General features: G+C 36.6%; 1 protein-coding gene across 2 annotated transcripts in view; it reads left to right on the top strand.

The window, feature by feature from the left end:
- Positions 1-15,306, top strand: part of FRYL (FRY like transcription coactivator) — a 130,076-nt gene extending 114,770 nt beyond the window's left edge. For both annotated transcript variants that reach the window (XM_030450190.1, XM_030450189.1), the window contains exons 57-63: positions 185-334; positions 3,311-3,409; positions 7,735-7,803; positions 10,277-10,294; positions 11,228-11,338; positions 12,703-12,899; positions 13,272-15,306. In XM_030450190.1, coding sequence (XP_030306050.1) covers positions 185-334; positions 3,311-3,409; positions 7,735-7,803; positions 10,277-10,294; positions 11,228-11,338; positions 12,703-12,899; positions 13,272-13,530 — 903 coding nt within the window. In that variant the 3' untranslated portion in view covers positions 13,531-15,306. The remainder of the gene's footprint in view (positions 1-184; positions 335-3,310; positions 3,410-7,734; positions 7,804-10,276; positions 10,295-11,227; positions 11,339-12,702; positions 12,900-13,271) is intronic.
- The last annotated feature ends 1,811 nt before the right edge of the window (positions 15,307-17,117 follow it).

Raw genomic sequence — 17,117 nt, 5'->3', positions numbered from 1 at the left:
TTTATTTATTGGTTGATTGCATTTTCTTACACTAATTTTAGATAAATATTCACAGCAAATTGTGTATTAGTTTGTAATTTAGTGATAAAAATATATCCTGTCATGATGGAAATTCTTGATTTGAAAAGCCAGAGGGGTAGTAATATACAATGTAAAATAAGTGTTTTTCCTTTATTATTTCCAGACCATTCAAAGAAAGTTTGTGTCTATAACAAATGATTCAGTCAGCTTTCTTGGTGAAAGTCTCCAGCGCATTGGAATGAGATTTAAGAGCTCTCTGGAGGTGATGATGCTGTGTTCAGAATGTCCGACGGTCTTTGTGGATGCGGAAACGGTAAAAATCTCCAGCTGCCCTGCTGAAATCCCTCTCTGCCTAAACATTTTTATTAAGCATACACAATGATGTTTTATCATTTGAAAACCAAAAAAAAAAAGCTTGGAAAGATTGTCAAAGGTTTGAATCAAATGTGTTAATTAGACTTTTGCCTTTTTAAATGTTGCTCTCTTGCATGTCTCATTGAAACACTTGAAAAATATATATCATGAACATTAAAAACCACAAATAATAAGTTAATTTTCTCAAAAAATAACCTCCAGCTCAAACAGTGAACTTAACTGATTCTGGTGTGATCACTTAAATTCCCTTGCTATTCTTTACCTTCCCTGCTTGTTCATATTTATTTTAAAGTCTTTAAAAAGAGAAGAAAAAGGAAGACTGTAGCAAGACAAACCTCTCTTAGGGAATGGCTTCAAGGTCCAACCAGGTGTTCCAGCAGAGACTCACGAGCAATGCTCTAAGCCTATAGCCCTCAGGGTTGACTAGCTTGGATCAGTGCTGTTATTTCAAGAGCAACTGACCTCTCTGCTGGCTTGCTCAGGACTGAGCTGAGCCTGATGCTTCAGCCTCACCTTTTATTGGCCCCCTAATCCTGCTCATGCACAGTGGGGGCCCGCCCTAATCAGGCACAGGTGGGCTTAACACAAGCTCATGCCCACTACCTGGCAATTAGTGGCACCTGGTTGCCTCATTTCACTACAGAAGACTAATTATCTAGCATCAACTTTGCCTCTTTAAATTTTATTTCCATTGATTCTATGAATATATTTTATGATGCATGAGAAAAACATTCTAGCAAGAAAATATACAACAAAACCTTTGAATTGTATGTTAGTATACAAGTTGAAATCTTGGGTTCTAGTTTTATTCTGAGAAGTTATTTCAGCAACAGTCAAAAAAACAACCCACAAACCTCAAATAATACCTGCTTCCTGAATTTTGGGGGCAGCTCTGGTCCCCTGCTCTCAGAGAAAGCACAGTTGAACTGGAAAAGATTCCAAGCAAGATCACAATGTGTATGCAATATGTGGAATGGCTTCCATATAAGATACAAGTGTGTAGGCTAGGATTTTTCTCTTTAGGAGAGAAATCAGTCCATATATGTCTTCATTATTATGGAAAAGTGACAGAAATTACTATGTTGTCATTTTGATGTTCAGAATGATCAAATTAAGCGAGCAATGACTTAAAAAAGTACAAACACAAAGATTGGTGGTACTGCACGTGGCAGACAATCAAACTGTGATACTCTGCCCCTTTTTACTGTATCTGCTCATGTTTACAAAAAGCAACAGAAGAGGTTTATGATAGAAATATCCCTGGATAGGCTTTTGAATATGCAGAATCACAGAGGCTAAGGAAGCATTCTGGAGCAAGTGGATCACCACACACTTCCCCGTTTTGCCATTCCCTAAGGAATTGTTATTGGACATTGTCAGATGGGGGGCAGAGATGGATGGATCTTTTGCCTTGAGCCACTGTGAGACTCTTCTGACCTCTTTTTTTTCCCTTGGTGCTAAAGGGCAAATCTGCTCTTAAGCTTTTACTTCAGAATACAGGGACTGAAAAAGCATGATATGGATAGGGCATTTCAAGGGAACCATGTGTAGTGATGGTTCCTTCATTGTTATTGTTTGACAGAAGTTATTGTTTAACTTCTGCCACTTTAAAAGCAGTAGAAATTAACCAAAAGAAGAAATCTGTTTGGAGTAAGACTCCACAAGAAGAGTTACACTAGTGTCTAGGTAGAACAGCAGGTGTATTTTAAAAAGTAAATATTGTCTAGGCAAATACAAATATAAAAACGAATAATAAATATAATGTATGTTCACACAAGTGTCCAGACTTGAGTTTGTGTACCTGTATATACACATATACACACATTAGGGTTGTTACACTGGCAAACACTGTTTAGATATTCTCCAGATAATTTCACTGAAATGGACCTACTTGTTTATCATATTACTTCTTGCTAAGAAAAAATGGCTAATCCAAACTAATACTTGTGCACCAGTCTTTGGTTTCATGATGTTTACTCGTGTACAAGATTAGCATTTGATTCAGATTTATCCTTTGATTGATCCAGTTTTACAGCAGAAAGATGTCCCCTTCCATCAAAAGACAGGCTCATGAGCAATTTGGGAATGCCTCATGGCCAACTGCTGATGCAAGATGCCCACTGACTTCTTTGCACTTTGATGTTATTGCATGTGTTTAGTAGTAGTAGTAGTAGCAGCATTGTGCCACAGAGCCATTAACTTGCTTCTTGATTGATGTGGATATGATGTTGGGGCTAGCAGTGTCTTAATAGGGTGGTAGAATAGTAATAATGGTGCCCTTGGAAAAAGATTGGGCATCATTTCCACCCCTGCCTGAGTAATGTGGGGTACTGTGATAGGTTACTCCACAACTTCAAGTTGATCAAGAAGTTCCAGGTAACAGGGACTGGAGAAAGGTACAAAGCACCTCATGTGTGCAAGGGGTGACTAATGTGAAGGAGGAAGCATCTCAGACTGACACCTTTGCTGGTGGTATAGTTTGTATATTGGGAAGGGCAAATAACACTTACTGGACACTCCTTAGGTTGCTACAGGAGCAATCCAGCAGCACCTATTTTCCTGCTGCAGGCTATTTCATTTACACTTGCTGTGTGGATATCAAATATTATTATTCTTTTTGAAATACCAAAGATTTCTTTGTAATCTTCGTTCAGATATTAACTAAGTATTGTCCTTCTTATTTTGGAGTCAAAACTGCTGCTCACTGATTTAACTGATACAGCTACATTTGTTAGTTCACTAACTCAAAGGTGTCACAAATGATCTGTACCCAACTAATTGGAATTTGGTAGTTTTTCCAAATGTGGACTTAGTCTTCATATTTCATAATTTAGATATGAGACTGTAAGATTAGACTATGTGGATTATAGTTACATGTTACCTGACTACAGAGGTGATTGCTTTTATCTTTCAGCTAATGTCTTGTGGCCTGCTAGAAACATTGAAGTTTAGTGTTCTAGAACTCCAAGAACACCTGGATACCTATAATGTCAAAAGAGAGGCAGCTGAGCAGGTGAGTATCTTCTAGATCAAAACAAAAAAACTGCAGCATTTTCTTTGAGTAGGTTTTAATATTTTTTCTCCCTCAGCATGGTTATCTAAAAGTAAATTGCAGGAAAAAAAAATCTGAAATAAAACCAGTTTTCCTTTATACTCTTCTGTGTGTATTATCTTAACGTGAGATTTTTGTGCAATTAATTTTTGATGCATATATATTTTTGAAATTGACTTTGAATATATAACATTGCACAAATGCATCAGCATTGGGAAAAGGCACATTCTTAATTTAAAAATGCTCCTAAAATATTCAGATATTTTAAGCATTGTTATCAGTTGATCCTGCTAATTTTTTTGTTTATTAGTGTTCTGGCTTATTTTATTAGACTAGAAGGGTGGGATTCACCTCCAGATTAAGATATTTGCAGATAACTATATGTGAATTAGGTGGCTTAACACCCTTAGTATACAAGAATTAAGTTCAATGAAGGAAATTAACCAAGTGATGCATTCTATCCTGGTACAGATACTGACCTGTTGCTTAGCTGAAGAGGTCTTCATACTTTTTGTTGACTGGATTTCCATTGACTGTAAATGGGGCCTTAAACACCTGTGTTATACATAGACACTTAAATTTAATCTCTCATTCTTGCAACTGGATCCCGTTGAGACTGACATTTATGTTGGTTCTTAGAATAATACAGTTCAATTTTCAGGGTCTGTGTTGGTGGTTGTATCATTTTCGCACAGAAACACAAAGTTTAAATGTTTGCAGTTTTTCTAGGAAGGGTCTGTGTTTTTGTGAACCTTTGTGTGAAGTTTAGGAGGGAACTTCAGAAAACTGAAATGGGTAAGATTTCTATGCCAAAAGAAAACGTGTATTTACAATCGGTTTTGCAAGTACAAGAAGAGAGGGAGAATATATGAAGCTTTTGTAGTGGAGAGAAAGCGCTTCCCAAGAAAATTAAATTTGCATTTGAAGGAACTTATTCTCAGCAACCTGTGAGGCCATGACAGTGTCTCTATGGGCAAGTTTTAATGGTGCAAAACAGAACTAAAATTCCAGCCATGACGTCTTACATAGCTATGTTTGCAGCCCAAGTGGATCCATGTTTCTTGATCATACTGAGTTTATTTGGAAAGTGTGGCCTCTGACTTGCAAAGTTTGCTGACTTCTCATCTGTTGAGTAGACATCTTTTTTGGGGGGAAAGGATCTCAAAAGAAATGCAGTTTCCTCACAATCTAAAGTATGCTACGTGCTGTTAATGTAGATAAACTGTTCCTAGGATCTGAGCCAGCATTTCTGCAAAAGAGCTGCTGCATTTGTTGCCCTCTGCTCTATGGTAATAACAGTTTAGTTGTAAACTGACTCATGAAGTCTGATGTGGTGAGCTACATTCTGTCTGCCATTTAGACTTACTCAGAAACAAAGGATTCATCAAATGACTAAAGTTGCCTTACTTGATTTAATATGTAATGTCCAATGCATAATCACTCCAATGAGAAAATTATTCCTCCTTTTAGAGACCAGCACTGAGGCACAGAGAGGCTAACTGATTTGCCTCAGACTCAGACAGGAAGATTTGAGGCAGGGTAGAGGGTAACTTGTGTTTGTGTGTATGGACTTGAATGGTGACTGTCCATATGTGGAGGAATTCTTTATATATAAACTCCTCATTTAGCCTCCAGCTTTTCATGGCAGTAACAAATTGTATTGCTGAGTTGATTTTTGTAAGTATGATGAGTTAAAATTTTGTCCCTTGAATTCAAGTAATGTATTTTTAGCTAATAGTATTAGGGCATATCATATTGACATAAATCCCTGCTTGGATATTCAGAGCTTCTTTGCATTTGAATTTACTTGATAAAGCAATGTGGATGTCAGTTTGATGGCCTCTGTCAAAGAGTTCTTTTTCTGTAGTGCAGCTGTCAAAAGGGTGCCCAGTAACATGTTCCTGTGTCAGCTTGTCTTCTGCCACAGGATTTGTGAGTGACTGGAACAACAGGAAGAAGGTTCACAGGATTAAAAGAATTGTTCTAAAATAACTAGGAGCATTTTTCAGGGTTTTCTTTCTAGTTTATTGTTTATAAATAGGAAGAAGCAGCACCAAAGAGGAAGAAATGTTTAGTTTTGATCAGTCACTTTTGATAGTATGTCATATAGCTAACTCAGTGCATTATGTATAAAAAATTAGCATGTTTATTTAGAAGTAGTGGCTAATTATCTCAGTTTATTTTTCTACAATGTTTTTATAAAGCATTTCTTCAGCTGTTCGCCCTCAGTTGTTTTTTTAGTTGTGTATTATATAGTATACCATAGACTAAGAATCTTCCAAAGCTACTTCTCAGGTAGGTTTTACTGTTTTTTTTTACTCTGACCTATTCAGCAGACTATAGACAATGACTGAAAGAGGCTTCTTCAGATCAAATCTAAATTTCTTTTTATTGCATGCCATTGTGCTATGCATCCTATTCAATTGGGAGGACCTTATTGCAGATTCTTGTTGGGTTTTTTTTCATAGAAATAGGCAGAAAAATACCAAACCAAGCTGTTTGGGCTATTGTATTAAAAAGTAAATATAAATTAACAGATATTTAAATAAATATAATTTGCATGTTAATCCGATGTCCTCTAGAATCAACCATGGAAAATTCTGTACATTAACTTCTTCAGTGAAAAGCTTGTTTCAAGTTACCCTAGTAGATCATGTTTGTCTCTCTCAGTGCTGTGTGTGGTACTGCCATTCACATGAATGGGAAGGCACACAATCTACTGCTGTTCTCAGTGAGGTCTTTCTACTATGATGAATTGCAATGATTCTATAAAAATTTTTAGCACATTAATTTTGTCACCTTTTTGGAGCTACTGTTCAATTTTTGTGCAAGGAAACTGCTTTGACATTGTGTGTATTAGTGACAGTGACACAGCATTACACACATGTAATAGAAAATAGAAGGTTGTATGTATCATGAGATTCTAGGCACACCCTTTATTCAGTCTGGTTTTGTGATTTAAAAAAATTTTAAAGGTCAGTATGTGAAAATACATACTAGCCTCCCGATTGCTGATGCTGTTTGTTCCAGTGCAAACCTATTCCATTGTTACTGATAAGTGCTGTCAGATAAAAAGAAAAATGAGATTTGCTGTTTACGTTGGTATCCATGTCACTAATTGAAACTGACACCACAATGTTTAGAGAATACCATTTCTCCTCTTGATAAGCACACAGGCCTGGTTAATTCACTAAGTAACCTTTATTCAATTGAGCAGATGGGAAATCACATTTTTCTTTTTCTTGCATCAGACAAAGGTTAGAAAAAGGTCACTAAGATTTCCTGTGAGACTGAAGATACCAAGCACCCAGTATGCTAAATTATTCTTCCTTGGATGTATAGAGCCTGTTCTTTATTTCAGAAGATAATCTGCACTTTATCTCAACATGACGCATTCCTGTTTCAGTAATAGCTGAGTTACCTCAGCTTGCAGCTGCTTGCACTGTATGGAAACATATGCTGGGCACTGTGTCAATTAGGTGATCAGACTGTATTGTCCAATAGGAGAATATTTGATTTTGCAAATGCTTTATATTAACAGTTCTAAATTTGCATTGTTGGTAAAGCCTAGAAGATGAGATTTTACCCACTGAAACTGATAAAGTTCTTGTCTGCTGTGGGAACTAGGGTTAAAGACAGATATTTATGAAAGAATGAAATCTGTATGTTTGCAGTTTGCAGTGTGAGAGTATATCATCTCCCTAGTTTCTGTCAACTGGAGGTGATGCTAAACTCCCACTGAAGAATTTAATTGTTTTCCTTTCCATCCAGTAACTAACACTTGAATCTAGCTACACAGGAAACCTCTCTCCTTCTGCTTCTAAAGTAGTCCAAAGAAATAGAACAGCCTTCCTCTTACTCTCTACTTTGAATTAGTGCTATATTTTAAATGCTGAGTAATTATGTTGGTGTAAAGCTTGTGCAGCAAGTAAAGAGAAAACATGATCTCATTTAATGAACAGGATTTTTCTGCCTCCACCCTTCCATACGTCTCACTATAACAGTATGTAGATTCAGTCACAGATTAGTATTTCTGCTAGTATACTATCCCCCCCATCTGGGGTAATGCCAACAGGAAATTTACAAGGTAAGGGACACAGTAACAGTTACAAAGTGATATCTTGAAGTGAAAGATCCTTAGTGGATTGGTAAACAATTTATTTTGTATCTCAGTTTCTTACTTAATTTGAGAATGTGCAGGATTTGATGCAGTGTTTTATGCAGCTTTATGGTCTACAGTTTGCTGTTTCAAAAGATGTTTGATCTTGTTTATATTTATTTTGCAGTGGCTAGAAGACTGCAAAAGAACATTTGGTACTGATGATGGTATTCATGGCACTAACACAGATGCCCAGGTAGGTGTATGACAGTTGTGAGTCTCTGGATATGAGATTAAAAAACATCTTTTCATCAGTTGCACAAAAATTCCAATATTTGCAGAGAGATTAAAAATGTATGAAAAGCTTTTCATTTCAGTTATCATACTATCTTCTGGAAACTCATATTCTTATGAAGTAGCAGTCTAATAAAAAGGAGTCTTCTTAATAAAAGCTGGAAACTAATCTTGGGTTCTAGACTTAATAACACTTGAGTAGATAAGAAGACTAGATACCATCTGTGTTACCAGCAAGACTATTTTTCTGCAGTAGTTTATAGAAGAAAAAAGATTAGTATTCTGTTTACATGCTCAGATGAACTGTCTAGCCAAAAACCTCTGCTGAATGTAATACAATTAGTACTATATAAATACGACCTTTCTGGAGCCATTATTTTGGGTGGGTAGGAACAGAAAGTAAAGTAGCAGTATCACAAAAATCTCATGAAGTTCTCCTCTCAAAATACTATGTAACAAAAATAGGTGAAATAACGTATTAATATTAGTTCACCATTTTGTATGTATTTGCATGGCAGTCATCCATGTTTAATATTACTAATTGCTATAGTAAGTGATAGCTTTTCCTCGGGTAGACTGGGACTTTTTATATAACAGTAGCTGCATAATATTGACACTAGATAAAAAAGCAAATTAAAAAAAAAATCATTAGTAGATACAAGAAATCTGCCATATAGAGTCCTGTAACAAGAACAGTGAAAGGTGTAAGAAAGTAGAATCTTTAATATTTTTCTTTTTTTATTTACAATCTTAGCCTACTAGGCACTTAGACAATTTTTCTGTGTGTGATCCTTTCACTTGCAGGTTTAGTTAAAATAATTGTAACTTCTAGTATTCACTGAGAAAGTAGGATCCTGTTACCCAGCTTCATAAATACACACAATTTGCAGAAGTTCTAAAATTCCTGACAGCAGCTTACAGTGAGTTAAAGGAGATGGAGAAATTACTGAGTACATGATCATTTCAAAAGTCTGTTGTGGAGCTGATACAAGTCTTATCCACTCAACCAGTTAATACTAAAAATATGTGTTGTCTTGCTTAGGGAAACAGATCTGTGCTTCAATCAACAGATATTTTTCATTCATTCACACAAATAAGATTTTCTTACTAATTTTTAATACTCTGCTCAATACAGCTAAGGAATAGTGAAATAAATTCTGTTCTGGCTTGTGCATTGCCAACAGACTTGCAAATAAATGTAATTACTGGATTTTTGCTATCAGTACTTACACACAAGCCTGAAGGAATGCATCTGGACTCTGGCTATTTGTGCAGGACTGGCAGATAGAAAAATCAGATTATTTCTCAAGTGAGGAAGGATGTGAAAGACACTGAAGCAGTACAAAGCCGTTTTTAAAGGAAAGCCTCTACTTCAATTTTCAGAATGGATATAAAGGTGTGATTTTGGGGAAGAGGGATTATTTATGGCTGACATTAATAATGAGATTTGGCTTAAAGAACACTGGAACTTAACAATTACAAATATTAACTGCCATTCCTCAAAGACTGATTTTCTGTGCATTATTAAAATAAGTCATAGAATTCTTGTGTTCTCTGGCATTTCAAGATCTCTCTTTGCAGCGTTCTGTGCATCTGAAGTTTTTGCTTATATAGTAATTGTGCTGTGTGTATGCCAGCACAGAGTGCAGAACAAAAGCATGCAGTGTTTATAGTCTGTTAAGCACACAGTGTGTATGACTGTGCATGTAGTGAAGCTTAACTGCTTCTGCCTGTTGGAATCAGGTATCTTAGATATCAGATGTTTACTATGCCCATTTTACTTGCTTAAATGCTATCAATACACTTAGTGCTGCTGTGCAAAGCACAGAAGTGAAGTGCCTGTTTCTAGCTTTAACAAATATACTTTCTGATGGGTTTGCTCCCTGTCCCTCTTTGTCAAATGTTTTCCTGAAATAGCTTGTAAAAACCAAGTGCAATTAAATTACAGAAATCTCACAATGAGGTTTTGAGAATGGAGTTTAGCAAACCCAGGCATGTTCTAAACTGATTCAGAAGCCAAGTTAACATTACATCTCAAATTCTAAAAGGCTTAAACTTCTGCTTAAGCTGTAGTAGTACACAACAAAAAAGCAGCATTGTACAGATGATCAGACACAAGGTTTTGATTTCCTTAAATTTGCACTTTTAAGACCACATGTAGTATAAAAACAAAGAGGGTTGCAACTGAAGTACCTAAGTCATGTTGTAGGACTACAAAGCCAATGCTATATTTTTAGTCTTAACAGCAAGTAATTTCACTTCAAATTCAGTCTGTTATTTTTTCCATTCAGGGTGTATTTGGAGCATGTTACTTGTATTTCTTTCTTCATTTTACCTGGGACATCTTTTACCCTAATCAAAATTATTTCCTACACTAATTCTTGATCTTTTTGTCTTTCTTTGTGTTTTTGTGACCTGCTCATCTTCTTGCTTAGCAAATGGAAATTCTAGCAGTAAGTGACAGTTCTTGATTTATCAAATATTTAACCATGCCAGTCACCAAACTGGTCTCTATCTGTCTCGTCCATTTGTGACATAGTGATGTCTTGTCATAGACTGTTACAAAAATGCTGTGTGCTTCAATTTTGCATCATCTAACCCAATGAACTGTTGGTCCTTTGTAGATAATAGGATCCTGTAGTTAGTAGAACATTACAGAAAATTATTCCATTAGCACTAGCTTCTATGTCTGTAAAATGGTATTAACACTGTCTGCACTTTAACTAGTGTTTTAGACACATAAAAATGGAAGCAAGTCAATGCATAAGTTAATGCTGCTGTTCCATTTCATTAAGAATATATTGTGATATTTGCTAAAATAGAATCAGAATTACATTTTGTAAAGGAAACACTATTCTTGCCTCCATTAATGGAATTATTCTCCTCTTACTGTATCAGGCAGTTGTAAGCTAAGGGCTGGGCTATCTACTGCACTTAAATAATTGTATTAATGGATATGAAAGATTCCCTACTTCCAGACAACTGCTGCTTTTGGGTATTAGAACTTAAATTTAAAACAGTGAAATAGCAACAATAAAAGTGATCCATGAAACTCTGTCTAGGAACATGAGGTTTCAGAATACCTTTTGAATAACTTTACATCCCACCCCCCTTCTCAGAAATGTAACTTTGTATGAAAAAGTTAACTTTAAAACTTTGTGAGAGAGACTACCTGTAAATCTGGAACTGAATGAAGCTTTCATCTGCTTTTTATTAGCTTCCTGCTATGTTAGCTTCTAAGTCTTTTTGGCATTTTCTTCACTAACCAAATAACTGCTTTTAATTTTGCACATTCTTTACTGAAGAAGTTGTCATTTATTGTCTCCTGTACTGGATACTAGATGCTTTGCACTCCCTGAATATAATAATGTTGGTTTTGTTTGTAGGAGCTGGAGTTGTGTCGGAGGCTTTACAAGTTGCATTTCCAGTTGCTGCTTCTGTTCCAAGCCTATTGCAAACTTATCAGCCAAGTAAAAACAATTAAAAAAGAAGCAGAGGTAATGGAAACCATGCCATTTAGCTACCAGTTGTTGACATTTTAAAGTCAAACCATTTAAAATACATTATAACATTTTCATCAGTGGGACACATTTTTTTAGAAACTGAAGGAGGGTACCAGCTGTTTTATAGACAATTAATGAAGAATTTCAGTAGAGTTTGCAAGAATTTTCTGAAATGTTCAATTACCTGTGTTGATTTTTGTACAGCTTGAAAGCTCTTAAATAGACAGGAATGCAGGGAGTCCAATCATAAGGACTTCAAGTTTCAGTAGCACTCCTCGTATATTCTAATCAAGCTACAATCAAGGCACATGAACTCCAATCAACAGAATTCTGTGATGAAGCCCCTTTCTGTCACTCCAGTGTTCCCTATGGTGAACACTGTCACTGGTACCAGCTGATTTATGTAACTCTGTCACTTCAGGCACCATTCAATCACTCTGCAACCTTTGGCACAATCCAAAGAGCAATCAGTAATGCATTACTGACTCACGTTTAGTTTACTGTGCATGAGGCATTACTGTGCCTCATGTTTAGTTTCACTAACTTTTACAAGTGAAATGTGTTCTTCAGCTGTGCACTTGTGATAATAATTGAGTTTATCTGAATGTGTTATCCTATTAAGTATAGGAAGTTCTCCCCTGGGTCTGCAATGCAATAAACAGAGGTAGCAGGAAAAGAACTTGTCCTGGTCTTGCTTGATACAGCAGGGAGGAAAATGAAAAACATGGATAGAAGCCTTTGAGTAGCTTAAGAAAAAATGATGCATGTTCCTTACTTAGATGTCCAGACTTTTGTAGAAGCTGCAAATCAGTAAGTCCATTCCCATCTGGAGAAAGTTACAGAAGATTGGCATTACACCAGTACCTTTTACCTAAGTTAGTCAGATGTAGAATCATATTCTGAGCAATGGTGTTGTCTTCTACTCATACACTGAAATTAAAGCCAAAGGTAGTATCATATACACAGGCTGCATCACAGTTGTTCTGCTTGGTCTTCCAGATTTTTCTCCATGTAGTTTTCCTTGTAGTAATAATTGCTGCTGTACTTTTCCAAAGTGTTTATTTATTTTTGTCAATTTGTCATTAAGTGATGGGAGGGAAAATAATTTTTTAAACAAATTTTAAAAGAACTAAGATGGAAACTTCATCAGGGGCAAGCCCATATACCTGACATGAACACGTGGGCTGTTAAATTAGCTGTATAGTTAAACATCTGCAGCCAGTATTTGGAGGCTCTTTGCCTGCCTGTCATTTATGATTGCAAAGAGGAGAAAAACTGAAAGTCAGATCTGCAGAAAGTTAATTTGGCTGAAGAAAGTACATTTAAATGAGAAAAGCTCACACTTAAATTTGTTTTAGGTCATAAACATGTCTGAAGAACTTGCTGTTCTGGAGAGCTGTCTGAAAGAGGCTGAGGCTGCATCAGACAGTGGTATAGAAGAAATTGAAATTGCAGAGGCTTCCCAAGCCAGCACAGAAACAGCTATTCACTCTCTCATTGAAACCCTGAGAAACAAGGAGTTTGCATCAGCAGTAGCACAAGTCAAGGCTTTCAGGTAAGTGCTTAAGGATTCCTTTCAGACCCAAGTTTGCTAATGGGCCTTTTTAATTTAGAGCTAGTGATAGGCACTACTCAAGGTTTTTCAGCTCCTGCTAGATGTCCTTCCTGAACAGGACAAGTACTGTGGCTTCAGTGCAGCTTGATCATAAACATTTTGCGATTTAAAATAAAGAAGGAATCTTAGTAGTACTTGTTCTTTAGAACTTATCTCTGAGAAAATGATACTGTTAACTATCAGGACTCTACAGAAGAAATCTTTCTTTTGTTTTCCAATGTCTTCTGTTCAACTGTCTGTTTCAAGAACAAGAATGTTTGAACATTTTAATATATTTTTTTAAACATTTAAATCCAAATTGTATGTTTACAGATCTATTTGGCCCCATGACATCTTTGGCAGTTCTGAAGATGACCCAGTTCAGACACTGCTGCACATCTATTTCCGTCACCAGACGCTTGGGCAGACGGGCAGCTTCGCAGTAGTAGGCTCCAACCAGGATATGTCTGAGGCCAGCTCCAAGCTGATGGAACTTAATCTAGAAATTCGAGAGTCACTACGGATGGTGCAATCCTGTCAGATTCTAGGGAGAATTAAACCAGGAAAAAATCTTGTGAGCACTGGATTCTGAACAGCTGTCATTTAGAAAAGAACTGATGATGGAGACGCTTCAGACTATTATTGAGCACCTTTCATAAAAAAACAAACAAAAAAAAACAAACAAACAAACAAACAAAAAAAACCAAAAAAAAAAAAAAAAACACAAAAGAAAAAAGAAAACCAAACAAAAAGAAACAACCCCTCCAGCAATCCTGACAACCAACACAGTTTCATCGCAGCAAGAAAATTGTTTCATCAAAAAAAAAGCAAAAATCTGAAAACTGAAGTTAACATCCTACGTGACTGCTCTTTCTACACAGTAACTGTGTGGCAGTAGTATTTTTTTATTAAATTTTATGTGTGAAAATTACATGAAAGGAAAAGGGCTTAACTGTAATGCATATGTAATGCATTATTTTCTGTTGAAACAGAACTATAAATGGTGTTTTCAGTAACAGCCTCTAAAGGTTGAATCAATTTCGCAGGTGGGATGAGGCTAAAATCAAGGCTGGTTTATTTTGGCTGAAGACCTGCAAGGCTTCCTGGCTTTCCAGCAGTAGTAGATACAATTGTCAACTAGTACTTAATAAGACACTTTGCAATGTCATCAAGAATGCGTGGTCAAACATGAGGAGAATGATTTGTGACTGCAAAACCTGTTGACTTCTCAATATTTTATTTACATTTGTTGTCTGTAACAAGGAGACGATGTGTGTGAGTTAGAATGTATGGCTTTGTAACAGTTGTTTTTTGAAGGTATGGATGATTGTTAAATAAGGTCTCAGAGCATGCTTAAAAGAGCTGCAAGATTATTTTTGAAGAAATTTTATTTTATTAGACTTAATCCTCATAGTCTGTAAATGTTAGGACATTTAATAATATTTTAAACTGGGATTTCCCAGTGTTTCTAAAGAAATAATATATCTGTTAACTTTATTGGAATGCTGCTCAGTTCTCTGATCAGTGCTTATGTTACAAATATTGATAACAACTAACCAAAAAGTAGCTGCCTGCAGAGACTTTAAAATGTATATTAAAGATATATGCTGCCCATCAGCAATTCTCACTAGAAGTTAACTTATTTTATTCTGTAAATATTCTAGAAACTGTATAGTGCAAAACCAGTATTTTTCTTGTAAATTTGTGCAATGCACTGTTAAGACAGTAGGTGTATAAAGCTATGAGGGGAAGGGGGGGGAAATCTCCCTATTGATAGTCACATACATTACTTGCAGTCTGCAAAATTCAGAGTTTGTGAATGCACATACAGGCATCTCCATGGCTCAACTTAAGCCTAAGGAATTTGGACTGACTACCAAAACATGCAAACAGGCAGTATACTCATAGCTCAGTGTCCAAGTCTGTAGCATAAAACAAACTGGATTCTGTTGAAACCAATAACATTTTGTAAAAAAAAAAAAAAAAAAACACCAAAAAAAACAACAACAACAAACAAAACAGAAAAAGAATGTAGTCCCATAATTCCTGTGATTTGAAAGGAACACCCAGTATTTTTATATACATCTCTTACCCACTGTGATTTTTTTTAATGGGCTCTAATCTAATTCCAGAGTTTAGAATGTAGACTTGAAATTCTTAGCTCTGCCTTTTTGGGGGAACTGAACCCCCCTAGAAATGTAATTATGCTGAAATGCATTAATTGAAGGCACTGTGCACGCTGTTGGACTGCTGACAGTAGTTATGTTATCCTAACAAGCTCTTTAACTGGTCAAGGCACATCCATAATCACTGTATTTTTTCCCTGTCCCTGATAAAACAATTATTTTGATGGTTTTGTGGTACTGTAGATGGTGTTCTTAATTATTTAATAAGTATTTACTGGGGATGAGTAGTTTTATTTAGGGGTGCAGTACACTTTTATTTACATCATCTTTTACCAGCTTTTTTTTTTTTTTTTTTTTTTTTTGTAAAAATAAAAAACGTTGTATCTGTCATTTTGTGTATTTTTATAAGCTGGAGTTTAAATACTTCAGCTAACCAGACTAAACAATGACAATAAGAGTGCCCTGAAATCATGTAGTTTTCTGTCAATGCAACAGCATTTTCCTAGGCATCTTCTGAAGCTGTTAAGGGTTTTCTCAGACAACTCAAACCTGAATTTATATACATAATTCCTTATAAATCTTGCTCCATTTGCAGGGATGAGTGGCACACACCCTATGGAGTAGAATCATGGTAGCTGACTCGCTCTGAGGTTTCTTTAAATTTTTGAACCTTTTCCAAAATTATTCATTCTCAGCTACTGCCTAAGTTGTTACCTACATTACCTGGTGCCAGGTCTGCTCCAGAGCTGAAACTATGATAAAGTTATCTAGAAATGAGCAGAACATCAGACATCATCTGGAAGATGCAGCAAGTACAGCAGTGACTGAGCTAACACATGCAAAAGAAGAATCTCTTCATGAAGAAGCTGTACAGGGCAAGTTCAGGATATCTTTGAAGAATTGGCAGCATGAAGCCTGTGCCTTTTGCTTTGCCTTTAATCACACAGGTCGTGAGCAGCCTTCCTTCCTGCTGAGTCTAGGAACCAGTGCCCATGACACACAGTGTATGGTGTCAAGGACATGACTGTAATAAAGTGGAAAAGGATACAGAACAGTATTGAGGAATCAAGCAGTAAAAGCACTGAATATATTGAAGTAAGAGGAATGATGTGTAGAGCTGCTGCAGAACCAAGGAATGCTACAGGATGAAGGAAAGCTTGTTTAGCATTGCTGCCCACCACACTGCTCTCCTCCAAGCCACAAAACCTTGCAGTAGCTCATGACAGCAGGGCTGGCTCTTTGCCATGAGCTGCCACACCCTTCATCAGCTGGACCAGTTGGTGTTGAAGCACACCATGCAGTTCAGCTCAGTTAGGCCTGTTCTACATCTTACCCACTGCTACTTTCACTGTAGTTTGTGGGCATGAGAACTCTTTAAGTTGTACTAAATTTCACTTTGGGTCATTACTGATAATAACAGTGTGTGTGTCACTATATTCACAGCAAGTCATCAAAGCAATGCTTGCAAGGATATGTATAAATAGGAAGCACTTGGCTGCTCTTAATGCTATGAGTTGCTCTATGACTTCAGTGCCATGGCACAGAGCTTAAGTTCTCAGACTCATTACCGAGGTGCAGCCTTCTCACAGTTGGTCTCCCACAGGAGAGAGGAGCAGACTACAGCTGTTAGACTGGGGAAGGTAAATATAATTAAAGGACATCTTTAGAGGGAAATAGGCACAGAAGTGGAAAAATGGATGCCCCAGATTACAGTTGCAAATGCAAACTGGTGCAGACTATGGGCAGATGGCTTCACCAAGGGCCCCAACTGTTCCCTCAAGCTGGAGACTTGCCCCCACTCACTCCTGTTACAGGTAAGTGCAAGACCCAACTCATTTAAAACAGAAAATTGCCCAGAGCAGGTGTACTTTTCAGGTTGAACAGGGCAAAGACAGAACTTGCTGTGAAAGTGTTTGAGCTGGTAAAGGCAAAGGATATTTATTTTTACTGTGATACAGAGGAAAAAATGCTTCTCATGAAAGCATGAAATAAAACAGCCCATTCTGAGGAAGATAGGTCTGCTTACTCCTAGAATGCCTCAAGCTGCTATGAT

Source organism: Calypte anna, chromosome 4A (assembly GCF_003957555.1).
Source record: "Calypte anna isolate BGI_N300 chromosome 4A, bCalAnn1_v1.p, whole genome shotgun sequence".
In the NCBI taxonomy this organism is placed as follows: domain Eukaryota; kingdom Metazoa; phylum Chordata; class Aves; order Apodiformes; family Trochilidae; genus Calypte; species Calypte anna.
Note: the sequence above shows the minus strand (reverse complement) of the source record. Positions and strands in the feature narration are given on the sequence as shown.